Source organism: Ursus americanus, chromosome 25 (assembly GCF_024610735.1).
Source record: "Ursus americanus isolate L20-20 chromosome 25, mUrsAme1.1.p, whole genome shotgun sequence".
Taxonomy (NCBI): Eukaryota; Metazoa; Chordata; class Mammalia; order Carnivora; family Ursidae; genus Ursus; species Ursus americanus.
The window spans coordinates 43,313,378-43,326,835 of NC_142151.1; the positions used below are offsets into that span (position 1 = coordinate 43,313,378).

A 13,458-nucleotide genomic window follows, 5' to 3' on the forward strand; every position below is an offset into this window, starting at 1 on the left:
GAGAAGGCAGCAGGGGGCAGGTTATTGTGACGTGGGGTCTCCTGCACATGCTTATTAAAGGAGACAAGTTTCAGCTTTGCTTCTCGGTCTGCCTAGTGGGAGATTCCCACGCTCATAAATGGCATTAATAACTTTCTCCTGCCTTTTATGTTGTTGGGAGGCCTGTTGTCTGCCCCATAAAAGGCGGGGGCACTGACAGGTCTCCAGCGTGAGACGTGCACGCTTCAGGCCTCTCCACCTTCCCTGCGCCGCCCTGCCTGACCGACGGGGGCATGGCCAGCCGTTCCTACCGCCTCGGCCCCGGCTACGGGGTCAGGAACTTCAGCGCCTGCTCTGCCATCCTGCCCAAGCCCTCGGCCCGCAGCTGCACCGGGGCCGTGTCCTCCCGTGGGGGCAGTCCCGGGGGGCCCGGCTACAGGCACCTCGGGGGCTTTGGCAGCCGGAGCCTGTGCGCCGTGGGGTCCCCGCGGACAGCGGTGAGTTGTGGGTGGCCTCTGCGCAGCGGGGGCAGCTTCGGCTACCGGGTAGGGGGCCTCTGTGGGCCCAGCCCACCCTGTATCACCAGCGTGTCAGTCAACGAGAGCCTCCTCACGCCCCTCAACCTGGAGATCGACCCCAACGCGCAGTGCGTGAAGCAGGAGGAGAAGGAGCAGATCAAGTGTCTGAACAACAGATTCGCTGCCTTCATCGACAAGGTGGGTCTGCGGGCTGCTCCCTGGGGCTGTGGCATAGGAACGGGCAAGGGACTCGGAACCCAATGATGAGCTGGCCTCCCGTTCTCCGAGTCCCCGGCCTGCTCACCATCAGCATGTGGCCTTGAGAACATGACCAAACCGGGCTCTTGGTTTTCAAATGTTACCAGCAGAGTGAAATGCCATCAATAACGGGCGTGAAACCAGCAGAGAACAAGGTGCTTATTGCGGCTGCTCCCCGCCCAGCGAGAGCTGAGAGCGTGTCCGTGGCCCGCTCTTCTGCATCTCAGCCATCACACAGCGAGAGGGGGTGGGCGAGAGGGCCTGTGTGCTAGGCTGGTGTCTGATCCCGCTCCTAGAGGAGATGCCCCCAGTCCCAGGGTGGAGACGGGAGCCAGGATGAGGAGGGACCAGACGCTTCTTTCCTGCTCCTTCCACTGGGGACATGGTAGGCAGGCCGTGAGTTCCCAGGACTTCTGGCCCTTCCCCACCTGATACAGACACAGATTAAAGACAGTGACTTGAGACACTTCAGGGGAAGGCCCAAGAGGGGCTGTTGAATTGTACTTTGCTGATGTTGCAGTCCCTCGGGTGGGATGCAGAGCTTTGTTTCCTCTGCCTTGGGGATGGCCCAGCTGACAGCCTCTCTGGGGGAGGACTGCCACCGAAGTCCAGGGCAGGAAAGGCTCATCTTCCAGGGCTGCAGGGTGTGCATATCTACACCCAGGGACTTTGTAAGTGAACGCACACAGGGTGACGGTGCATGGGAGCTTTGCTCTCAGATAAATGCCACCATCAGGAATGGGCATCTCTGCAAGCGAGGTGCTCTTAACTCGCTGGCTCTTCCTGCCATCAGCACATCGTGCGGGGTGTTCATTTCACACGGACCAGGGTGTGGGGTGCTGGTGGGGAGTGGAAATCCAGCCTGTGCTCTGCTCACCAGGCTGTGTGCCCCGGCAGGAGACTGCGTCTGCCTGAGCCGCCCTTTTGCCTAATTTGCTTGAGAGCATAGCAAGGGCCCCGAGCGTGCAAGGACCTTTGCACATGGCCTTCTGGGCAGCACCCGGCTACGCGGTCTCTGTTGTGAGCAGTCAGTTCCAGTCTGAGGAGAGAGACTCAGACTGTTGCCCCGGGCTGGCTTTCCCTCCCCTGGGGCGGCCGACAGCCCCCCACCTCCTCAGAATGAGCTCCGGGGGTGCAAAGTACATTGCCCAGGTGGGTTGAAGCCTGCAGAGCGGGCAAGCCAAGTGGATCTGCAGGTGGCCACCCAGGGCAGATGCCTTTGGTTAATTAGGGTTTGGATTCTTTCCCACAAGAATGGGCAATTGAGGGTTGCTTTCTACTGGGCTTGTGCTCCCAGAAGGTTAGGGCTAGCGGGGAGATCACTAGCATAGGGCTGGCAAGGGCATGGGGCCTGGCAGGACACGAATGAAGCCAAGCTGAGACTCATACCTGCCTGGAGGGGCAGCTGCTGAGACTCACCGCCAGGCCCAGGCCCAGCATCGCCTGAGCCTCTGGTTTGTCACGGGCACAGAGATCCAGATTCTGGCCTGAAATTACTCAATTATTAAATGTTGGCAATGAATTTGATTTCTATGAAACAAAGCATGCCTGCAGGGCAGAAAGAGCCTGGGGCCTGCCAGTGTGCACTTGCTGATGTACTGCCGCTGCCTCAGTTTACCGCGAGGCTCAGAGAGGAGGAGGCACAGGGGCCTGGTTAGTGGCAGGGTCAGGCAATGGGAGGTCTCCTAACTCCTGGTCCAGGGCCCCCCGGCTGGGCTCTCACGCCCCCGGATCAGAGTGAGGGAGAATATGGTGGGTACATTTTTAAATCACTGCCATAAAAATGCCCACAAACTGAGTGGCTTAAAACAACACGGATTCATTATCTCATGAGGCTGAAACCAAGGTGTTGGCCCTGGGGGAGACCTGTTTTCAGGGACATGTGGGCTTTCAGCAGAATTGAGTTCCGTGTGATTGTAGGACTAAGGTCCCTGTTCCCTTGCTGGGCTCGCTGCCGAAGCTTGTCCTCAGTTTCTAGAGACCACTGGCATTCCTTGACCCAGGCCCTTTCTCCCTCTACCTGCAAAGCCGGTGATCGTGGTGGAGGCCGTCTCAGGTTCTGAGTCTCTCCTCCACCTCCTTCTGTGCACCTCTCCACTCTTCTGCCTTCCTCGTCCACTTTAAATGGCCCATTAGATCCTTTGGGGCCACGTGGATAATTCCAGATCTCCTGATCTTCAGGGCCATAGCCTAAGTTCCACCTGCAGGGTCTCTTTTGCCGTGTAATGTAACCTATTCCCAGGTTCCAGGGATTAGGTTGTGATCATCTTTAGGGGGCCACTTTTGCACCCCCACCCCTGCCACGGTCTGGGGTGTTTTTGCAGGATCAGATGTTAGTTCATTCTGTGCACAATAAACACACCACAAATAGTGTGCTGTATGGGGAGATGGGGATGGGGGAGGGAACTTGACTGGGGGAACAGTTATGACCTGCACTTCCGGGCTTTGCCAAATGATTTGGCCTTCGGGAGAAGGTCACAGGGCTGCTGCAGGTCAGGGGCCCTCCCCAGGGGCAGTGAGGGCTCTGGGATCCTGGGCACCTCTCTGGGCTTCCCCTGAATCTTTTTCCTCTACTTTGGGCGGCAGGTGCGCTTCCTGGAGCAGCAGAACAAGCTGCTGGAGACCAAGTGGCAGTTCTACCAGACCCGCAAGGGCTGCAAGAACAACCTGGAGCCTCTGTTCCAAGGCTACCTTGAGACGCTGAGGCGGGAGGCTGAGTGTGTGGAGGCCGACAGCGGGAGGCTGGCCTCGGAGCTCAACCACGTGCAGGAGGTGCTGGAGGGCTACAAGAAGAGGTGAGTGCAGCCTGGCCGGGCCTAGTTATGGGTGTGGGGCAGGTCTTGGCTGGGTCCACCCAACTGTCCCAGAGGCGGAGATGGCTGGAGGTCAGGGTCATTCCAGGCTATGGCTCAGGTGGTTCTGTTTTCTCAGCCTGCTCCATCAGCTCTTGTGGGCCCCATCCTGGGGAGATCAAGAGAGAGGAACGATGAAATGGGAGGGTAGAGATCACAGGGCTGGAGGGAAGAACTTGGGAGCAGTCAGCCCTAGGATGGGTGGAAAAGAAAGGTCCCTAGGGAGATATCTCGAAGATGATCCGGCCGATGCCATTCAAGGTATCTGATGAGCTTGGATAATTCTTTCATTTACTCTGTAGTTACGTCGCCAGGCTCTTGTTCTGCAAGGCTCTGCAATTCAAAGGCCCATGTAAAAATTTCGTTTTAACCTGGCTTGTTTGGTTTGGCCATTACGTAGTTTAAATTCACCAGGTCACTGTTAATTTGCTCCTCCTTACCTGATGGATATGCACAGAAAGAAGGGCAATTCTGACATAGATCAGTCCTGGTAATACTAACTGGAGGTAACTGAAATTCTGATCTTGGAAGATCAGGTTTTCCTATCCAGATGGGCCCAGCGATGGCCTCACACTTTCCTTGAGGGGAAGCAAATGCAGACACAATTCTGTTTGCAGGTGGCAAGGTCTGTCTCCCAGTCTAGGGGGTGTGAGGGCCAGTAATTACACAGCTCAGAGTTTATAGCAGCCCAAATTACTCTGTCATTAAAAAGTTGTAGAAAGTGTGCTGTGAGAACTCTGGTTCTCCCGCCGGCTGGGCAGGGCTGCTGCAGGAATGACTTCATGGGCAGGAGTAAGAGAATGTGCCAGGTGGTGGAGGAGGGCTGTGGAAATGCCCCCCAGCAGTCTGGGCTCGGTAGGGTGCTTCCAGTATATCAAGTCCTTGGGTGTTGGGGGAGGGAAGAGAATGTCACGGGGATGGCTTCATGGAGCTTTATGTTTTGTACAATTTTCGGGTTGAAAGACCCCCCCCCCCACCACCGGAGAATCAGTCTTCCATTCATCCCACAAATACGTCCAAAGAAAATTCCTGCACACCAGGCAGTTTAACCCAAGATGCAGAGAGATTCAATGACTTGCCGGAGTTTTGCAGCAACTTCAGTCCAAGCTTGGACTAGAAACCAGGGACCTCAGCTCCATGTCCTGTGTCCTTTTGGTGGGTTCTTTGTGACTGAAAAATAGAAGTCCAGATAGGCCAAGCCTCTTCTCCCAAGTCACACAGCAAGTGAAGGATAGAACCAAGGAGTCTTGAAAACCTAGGGCTCTCTGGCCAAAGCCATCCTCCTCAAGGGCCTCTCCACCTGTGCTCTCTCCCCTCAGGTATGAAGAAGAGGTGGCTCTCAGGACCACAGCCGAGAATGAGTTTGTGGTGCTGAAGAAGGTGAGTGACTCTTCCCACGTGGGGAGGAATGAAATCTTGGATGCTGGGGGCCTCTCTTAGACTCACCAGGATTGTGTCAGTCTAGTCATGGTGGCCAGGCACTTGAGTCCCCTGACAGATGGAGGCCAGTTGGTCGGCAGTGTCCCTGTGAGAATGAAATTGAGTAAAAGTGACCATGGGAGCTAATCAGGGAGTCTACAGAGAGCCGGACAGCAGCACCATGAGGTCTCGGGCATGAGAGTCAGCTACTTGGGCGGTGCCTGACCTGGGTGCCAAGGACGACCTTCTGGGGCGTGCACTCATGGCCCTGTGGCCACCACATGGTCATGCTCCATGGGCCAGTCTGGCTCAGTGGGAGCAGTCTACATTTTGGGCTTGATTTTAGGCTACCTGCTTTAGAAAGATTTCCAATTCTGGACAAATCTGAAAAAAGTCTATAGGGGCCAGACTTCTCTCCACTCCCTATTCCTAGGTGGTCCCATGGATGTTTCTGTGATAGGAGAAGAGTGGGCCAGAACATGGCCTCTGGGCCCCGTATAGAGTGCAGAGGTCCAGGGGCACTGAGTGACCCTGTGTTCCACCCTTTGCCATGTGTGTCCACCAGGACATAGACAGTGCCTACCTGCGCAAGGCTGATCTGGAGGCGAACGTGGAGGCGCTGAGAGAGGAGATGGGCTTTCTGCAGGCCCTCTACGAGGAGGTGGGTTTTTTCCATCTCCAGAAGAGCAAGTGAGGGAGGAGCAGGCGGAGGGCTTTTTGGGTTGTGGCTTGGGTGGCCCCTCGGCTCGAGGGAGGGTTGCCCATCCCTAACTCTTCTAGGGCCTTTTGTGACCAAAAGAGATTTTCTCTTGCTCAGGCCTCCTTGCAAAATAGAAATGGGTGATGCCCTTCCTTTAAAATGATTTGAAAGACTGATTCATTGCCTGTCTACACAGTACAACATGAAGTGGAGATTTGACAATGTAGGCATAGGTATGTAGAGATAAAAATATCTTATTAATTCAGGTAGTGTGAAAACTTAATTAAAAAAGCCAGGAATCTGAATCTGTCCATTATCTGGTTGATTAGATTTATACAGATAGCTAGAGCTGATCTGGATAGTTGGGGCCCCAGGAGGAGTGATCCCCTTTGCCTCTATCCCTAGAAATCTGCCTCTGTTGATCCAGGCTTTCTTTAATGGAATTCCACCTTCCTCATTGCCTTGAGGCCATGGTCCAAATTCCAGCCCTTTTCTCTTAAAATTCCCCTCTGAAATTTTCCAGTTTATTTCCTGAAGCTTCAGATGGGGCCTGTTACCCACAGTGATGGGAATCGGAGGGAGCTTTGGAGCTGAGGGCACAGGTTGCTGTCCCCTACAGGAAATCTACCTTCTTCAGTCACAAATTTCGGACACCTCGGTGGTGGTCAAGATGGACAACAGCCGGGAGCTCAACATGGACTCGGTCGTAGCTGAGATCAAGGCTCAGTACGACGACGTCGCCAGCCGCAGCCGGGCCGAGGCTGAGTCCTGGTACCAAAACAAGGTGAACCGGAGGGCTGGGATGCCCATCAGGCAGAAAGGATAGCTGGAACCCGGAGCTTCCCTGGGACAGGTGCCCACACACTGAGAGGGGCCACAGCACAGGCCCAAGCAGAGCGGGGGTAGGAGGTGGGACCATGGCAGAAGAACGGTGGGCTGGCTCTCCATAGTGACAACCCAGCACCCCCTCCAGCAATGTCACCACCATTGGCTGTTTCTCAGTGTTGGTCCCCCAACCCACAGTGCGAGGAGATGAAAGCCACGGTGAGCCAGCAGGGTGAGAACCTTCGCAGAACCAAGGATGAGCTCAACGAGCTGAACCGCCTGATCCAGAGGCTGACAGCGGAGGTGGAGAATGCCAAGCAGCAGGTCAGGGGGCGCTGAGACCTCACTCGATGTACCTGCTGCTTCTGATCTGCTCTCTGCTTTCCTCCTACCTGGACGGGCTGCCGCGGTCTTTGGAGAGGCTTCTATTTTAACCACCTGCATCTGAAGTTTGCACAAAAGATTTTAGGGGGAGGATTGTTCTGTCTTCCCTCTCTGAATTCTGCTCATATTTCCCTTCCTATCCCTTCACCGTTTCTCTCCTTTTAGCATACCTTAGACGACGTGGTCTAGGGCAGGTTGTGTCCTGCTGCCTTTCTCCCCGCCTTTCTGGATGGACTTGAGGTGCACAGACCTGAACTGGTTCCAGGCCACTCTGTTCAAAGTGCACCCTAACACCGTCTGCTCATCTCTATAATTGAATGTGGTCTCTCCTTCATCTTCATTCTGTTCCCCTCCATCCCAGACTCATTCTCATGCAGCTAATATACATCCCTCTTTCATACATATATTTACATACATACATATGAATCCTTTAAAATAAATTTATATAAACTTCTTAGTGTTTTAAATTTACATAATGACATTATGCCATGAATCTCATCTGATTTTTCCTGTAGCCAGTTCAAAGTCTTTGAAATCCATGCATGTTGCTATAAATGATCTATTTCATCTTTTCTGTGGTATTGAATGCATTAACATTCGTAAGCCAGAGTTTCCTGTCCATTCCCCTATGGATGGCCACTCTGTTTGCCTCCAAGTCTTTGCTACTACAACCAGTTCTATCATGAACATTTTTTGTGTATTTTTATACATGTATACATGTTTCCCTGTACATTTCCATGAGAAACGTTTTGAAGGTATAAAGGAAGAAATGGAAATGTTGAGCTGTAGGATAGTCACTGAATTACTTCCCAGAAGAACCCTCGGAGCTCTGTGCTGGCACAAAGTCCTGCCAGAGGCAGGTGGGGACTTCCACTCAAACTCACTATCATCAGACTCCAATTCTTGTAGATCTAATAGGTGTAAACCAGCAACAAGTTGTTTTTTTAAATTTCCATTTCTCTGGTTAATGAGTAATGTTGAGTATTTCCTCATAGGCTTACTTACTCATTTGCATTTCCCATTCTAAGAACTGCCTATTCTTATCATCTGCCCATTTTTGTGTTGTGATTCCTGTCTTTTTTCTTGACGATTTGCAGCAGTTCCATGTCCATTCCATTTAGATCGTAACCCTTTGTCTGTTCTGCATGTTGCAGTTCATCTCCTCTCAGGCTGTCACTTGTCCGTTTGCTTTGTGCTGGTGACCTTTACAGAACAGAAATCTTTAACCACACCCACCAGCTCTTCCCTTAATGGTTTACACTTAGGAAGGTTTGAGGTCATAGAGATATCCTCTTGCTTCTCTTCAACTAGTTTTGTAGTTTTACCTCTCACATTTAGATCTTTAATCCTTGTATATACAAAGAGTAAGGTTTAGGTTAATTTGTTTCTACAGACAGTAAGAAAATGTATCATGTAATCCGTTCTTTACCCACTGGTTTCACTGGTTTGTGATACAACCTCTATCCTTTTTTTTTTCAAAGATTTTATTTATTTATTTATTTGACAGAGAGAGAGACAGCCAGCGAGAGAGGGAACACAAGCAGGGGGAGTGGGAGAGGAAGAAGCAGGCTCCCAGCGGAGGAGCCTGATGTGGGGCTCGATCCCAGAATGCCGGGATCACGCCCTGAGCCGAAGGCAGACGCTTATTGACTAAGCCACCCAGGCGCCCCAATGCAACCTCTATCCTAATCCTGAGTTTTCACATATCAGTGGCTCAATTTCTGTCCTCTCCCTCTGTGTTGTGGTTCATAAACACTGTGTAAGATGTGTCACAATTAATTTATTGCTATTTATAGCTGAGGTGATAAAATATGGGAATGGTACTGGAAGTAAAATGAGAGAAGATTGGAAGTTATCCTCACTTGCATGCTAATATGGTTTTAAAAAATATTTATGTCATTGTGGTAAGAACCCTTAATATGAGATCTACCCTCTTCATGCATTTTTTAGTGTACAATACATAATTGTTGACAGTGTGGTCTCTAGAGTTATTCATCCTGCTTAATTGAGACTTTATGACCATTGATTAGTAACTTCATATCTTCCCTCTTTCCGACCGCTGGCAGCCACCATCCCACTGTGTGAGTCTATAAATTTGACTATTTTATTTTAATTTTTAAAATTTGACTATTTTAGAAATTTCATGTAAGTGGAATCAGGCAGTGTTTGTCTTTCTGTATTTGGCTTATTACACTTAGCGTAATGTGTTTGAGGTTCACCCATGTTGTGGTGTATTGCAGAATTTCTTTTTTTTTTAAGGACTGACTAGCATTCCATTGTATGTTCATACCACGTTTTCTTTATCTGTTCATCTGTAGATATGTGGGTTGTTCCCATGTCTTGGCTGCAGTGAACATGGGCGAGCTAATATCTCTTCGAGATCCTGATGTTAATTCTTTTGGATGAGTACTCAGAAGTGGGATTGCTGGATCATAGGGTAGTTCTATGTTTAATTTTTTGAGGACCCTCCACCCTGTTTTCCATAGCGGCTGCACCATTTTGCATTCCCACCAACAGTTTGCAAGGGGTTCAATTTCTCCACATCCTTGATAACACTTAGCTTGTTTTTTGTGATAATAGCCAACCAGGCAGGCGTGAGGTGATTCTCGTGCTGTTGGTTTGCATTTCTTTGAAGATGAGTAATGGGGAGCATCTTCTCATATACCTATGGGCCATTTATATGTCTTCTTCGGAGGAATGTCTCTTTAAGTTCTTAGCCCATTTTGAACATCAGATTATTAGGGTTTTGTTTTCATTTTTGCTGTTGAGTTGTATGTAGGAGTTCTTTCTGCTTTAAGTGGGGCAGAAGGAGGGGCTGTAGTTAGTATGTTGGGTGTTGACGTGGGGACTTCTGCCAGTACGCTGATCTCAGTGGGTCAGAGAATGGGCCCCCCTACAGTGGCCTATGAAAACCTGCGCTTGGCATGAATTACTGTGGTAGCTTAGGGCAAGTCACAGCTTCTCCGAGTCTCAGTTTCTTCATCTGCATAATGGGAATAACCATGCCTGTTCCGACAAGCTCACAGAGTAACTGGAGGCAGATAAGGTAGCAGCTGTGAAAGTGCCTGTAAACTAACCACGGTGAACAAACACAAGACAATATCACTGCTTATTACCAGCCCTGTTCCAGTGCTAACATTCCCTCCCTCTGACGGCTCACCAGGGACTTGCATTTCACATTAAAGTGGTACAAAAATGGAGGAAGAAAGCTCCAAAGGGCCATTATTGCCCTGCCTAGTTAGTTTGCAAGTTGACCATTTTGAATGGGGATGACCGAGGCCGTGGGGGACCCACCAGGGTTCCCACAGCCTGCACCACCCTCAAGCCCCTTCCCTCCTCCTCCCTGACAGCGCGGCAAGCTGGAGGGCGCCGTGGCGGAGACGGAGCAGCAGGGCGAGGCGGCCCTCAGAGATGCCAAGTGCAAGCTGGCAGGGCTGGAGGAGGCCCTGCAGAAGGCCAAGCAGGACATGGCCTGCCTGCTCAAGGAGTACCAGGAGGTGATGAACTCCAAGCTGGGCCTGGATGTGGAGATCGCCACCTACCGCAAGCTGCTGGAGGGCGAGGAGAGCCGGTGAGGACGGGGCTCAGGGTCACTGCACATCCCTACCCGAGGCTAGGAGAGCGCCTCGCTTGACTGTAATCCTCCAGGGAGAGCATTTAAACTGGGAAAGACTCCAGAAAGACTCTAGAAATCGTGGAGTCCAACCATTTCCCCATTTTCAGATGGGGAAACTGAGGCCTAGAGAGGGGAAGGAACTTGTCCAAGGTCATAGCTAGGTAGTGGCTACGCTTACATGACACCAGTCTCCTGGTTAGCGTTCCAGTGATCTTTCCCCTCCTACACGGCCCCTCTGGCTGCCCCCCGTGCTCGTTCCAGGACAACTGCTTTACCCCATTGGCTGGAAGGATGTTTCCACAATCACATCACAGGGGTTTGCAGAAGTTGGAATCATTCAGAAGATTTGTTAAAGGCCATTTGATTTGAGGGGCACAAACAAGGAGCCCTATAGTCCTGTGTTCAGGACGAGCAAATGGAGATGGGCAGCGCAGCGTCCTTGCTTGGCAGGAAAAAGACAGGGCCGGACATAAATCCATCCCCCAGGTGACCAGGGTTAGTGTCCCAGGGAGGCTGTTAGAGGCCTCTCAGAGGAGGAGGTAGAAGAGCTGAGGGGGTGGGAAAGGGACAGGACCCATCAGGCTGTGCTGACAGTTTGAGCCAAGAATCGGGGCACGTGACATCAGCAACGGAAGGAGCAATGTGGATTTACACCGGGGGTAGTGACGGGGCCCCTCGCCTAGAGGTGGCCACACATGACTGCCCCCTAGCTGGGTTCCGTCACAGGGAGAAGGCTAGATGGGGGGGTGGAATATAAAGGTGAAGATCACAGGCTGGGAGCCTAACCATCTGGGCTCAAATCCCAGCTCTACCACTTACGAGCTCTGAACCCCTATGCTTCAGCCTCTTAAACTGTAAAATAGGTAATCATAAACCGCCCCCCCCCCTTTCAGGCTGTTGCAAGGATTCAATGAGTTAATGTGCATAGTAAGCCCAAGTAGGAGCAGGTTACGATCAGAATAAGAATCTCTCTACCCAGGGTGGCCAGGCAGGGCTGTACCACGCAGAGGCTCCCTATTAACCAGGTTAGCTTTAGAGATCTGACGTGGGTGGCACCCAAGGCAGCTAGCCTTGCTGCTGGACTTGTGCCGTGCTTGACCGAAGCTAGATTTGTGCCCAGGAGGTCTGGCTCCAGAGTCCAGGCTCTTAACCACCCCACCCTCCTGCCTCCCTCTGTATTTATCAAGTCAGGTGGATATCTGGCGTGGTATGTAGACTCATGGGATAAAATGGATCCATTAGAATGAGACGCAAGCTTTTTCTTACCCGGAGGTGGCCAGTTAGGCTGTGGCTGTTCCCATTACCTATTTGGCTGTGCTGGAATTTCCAGCCAGGGGACAAGGAGGATAACCCCCCCTGGAACCCATGTCCACCTTTCAGTACATCAACTTTCCATGGCCGAAAAGCAAACAAGGCATAAAGTGGCCTTTTAGGTCCTGCAGCCGAACATTCCCCTGTCCTTTTGGGGTCCCTGGGAGTGGGGGCAACGCTGATGCTCTCTGCAGTGGGTAAGCAGCATGCCGCCAGCCCCTCAGCTCTGCTCCCTTCACTCAGGATGGGGCAGAATAGACCCAACTGAGCAGGAGCTGAGGAACTCCATTCTAAATGTTCTCCCTCTCTCCCCTGCAGCTTGTGTGAAGGCGTGGGCTCCGTCAATATCTGTAAGTTGGGTGTATGTCATGGGCATCGTTCTTTTGGGTGTTAATATTGGGTTGCTTCTAATGGGTGACTGAATGTCTGTCTGTGGGGCACTGGGTGGGGGAGAAAGGGGCTGAGGTCTCTGGGATCTGGACAAATGGATTGTCCAAAATATTTGGCCCCTATGCGGATCCATCTGGAACATAGGTGAAACCTAAGCTAGTGATCGTGACAAGTTCTGCCCCGTCCCCCCCAGCTGGTTCTGCAAAAATAGCCCAAGTCTTTGATTTACACACAGAATACTCCTCAAGTGGCAGCGTGTTTTGATAAGAAACACGAGATGTTGACTCTGATCGTTTGGGGCCACTGCAGGAAACTCTCAAGTCTTTATCTTTAATAATCCAATGTGTATGCAGTCCTTAGGGTAGGGACTATCTGTCTATCTGTTCTTCTCATCTTTGCAGCAACCATATTTCTAGATGATTCCTCCACTGTGACCATCAGTTTTTGCTCAAAGATTGTATAAACACATCTCAACATTAGTCTGGTTCAAGTAGACTTAGGTGTCCCATTGGCTAAACACATTCCTTCCAGAAGCAGATGGCAATGGGTTTGGATTTGCCTGGAGTTGTAAAGATTCATGTTGCTGGTCCCTCCGAATGTGAAGAAAGTAAATCATTGGTTCCAGAGAATTCTGGGTCATGTCATGTCAGGGATGGAAGAGAATTCTGACTCAATGTCTCCTTCCACAGGTGTGAGCCGTTCCCAGGGCGGTGTGGTCTGCGGGGACCTCAGTGCCACTGTCCCTCGTGGCCTGGGGGGCGTGGCCACCAGCAGTGGTGTCCTCTGTGCCCCCTCTGTAGTGGGGACCTGCTCCAGTGTCAGATTGGTGCGGTTTGCGTAGTGGGCGTGGGTCTACGGGGGGCAGGGGTGGGGAGCAGGAGGGGAAATCATTGCTCTCAGACCCTAGTGTCAGTGTAGTGATTTCCCCTGGCTGGGAACCCAGACTAACTCTCCAGTTTCCTTCTTACTGCAGTTATGACTTCCCCTTGGAGCGCAAACCCTGGGGGTGGCATGACCGTCCCCTCCGTTGCGTCTCCCTTCCCGGTGGTCCAGCTTTTTGATAGAAGCTGCTCCACCACTTTCTTCCCCAACTAACTTCAGGTTAGCAGACGTTTACTAAGTACTGACCGTGTGCCACGCCCTCTGGGAAGGGAGCTGGGTCGGGGAGTAGTGGTGGGTGGGCGCACCTCTGCTTTGCCCAGGGCA

At 51.7% G+C, this 13,458-nt stretch overlaps 1 protein-coding gene across 1 annotated transcript; it reads left to right on the top strand.

Annotated features, from left to right (window-relative positions):
- Nucleotides 1–272: 272 nt before the first annotated feature.
- Nucleotides 273–13,093, top strand: LOC123794565 (keratin, type II cuticular Hb5-like). The gene is made up of 9 exons (XM_045800731.2): nucleotides 273–695; nucleotides 3,342–3,550; nucleotides 4,927–4,987; nucleotides 5,592–5,687; nucleotides 6,346–6,510; nucleotides 6,750–6,875; nucleotides 10,286–10,506; nucleotides 12,181–12,212; nucleotides 12,942–13,093. Exons 1-9 carry the CDS (start codon nucleotides 273–275, stop codon nucleotides 13,091–13,093), a joined length of 1,485 nt encoding a protein of 494 aa, XP_045656687.2.
- The last annotated feature ends 365 nt before the right edge of the window (nucleotides 13,094–13,458 follow it).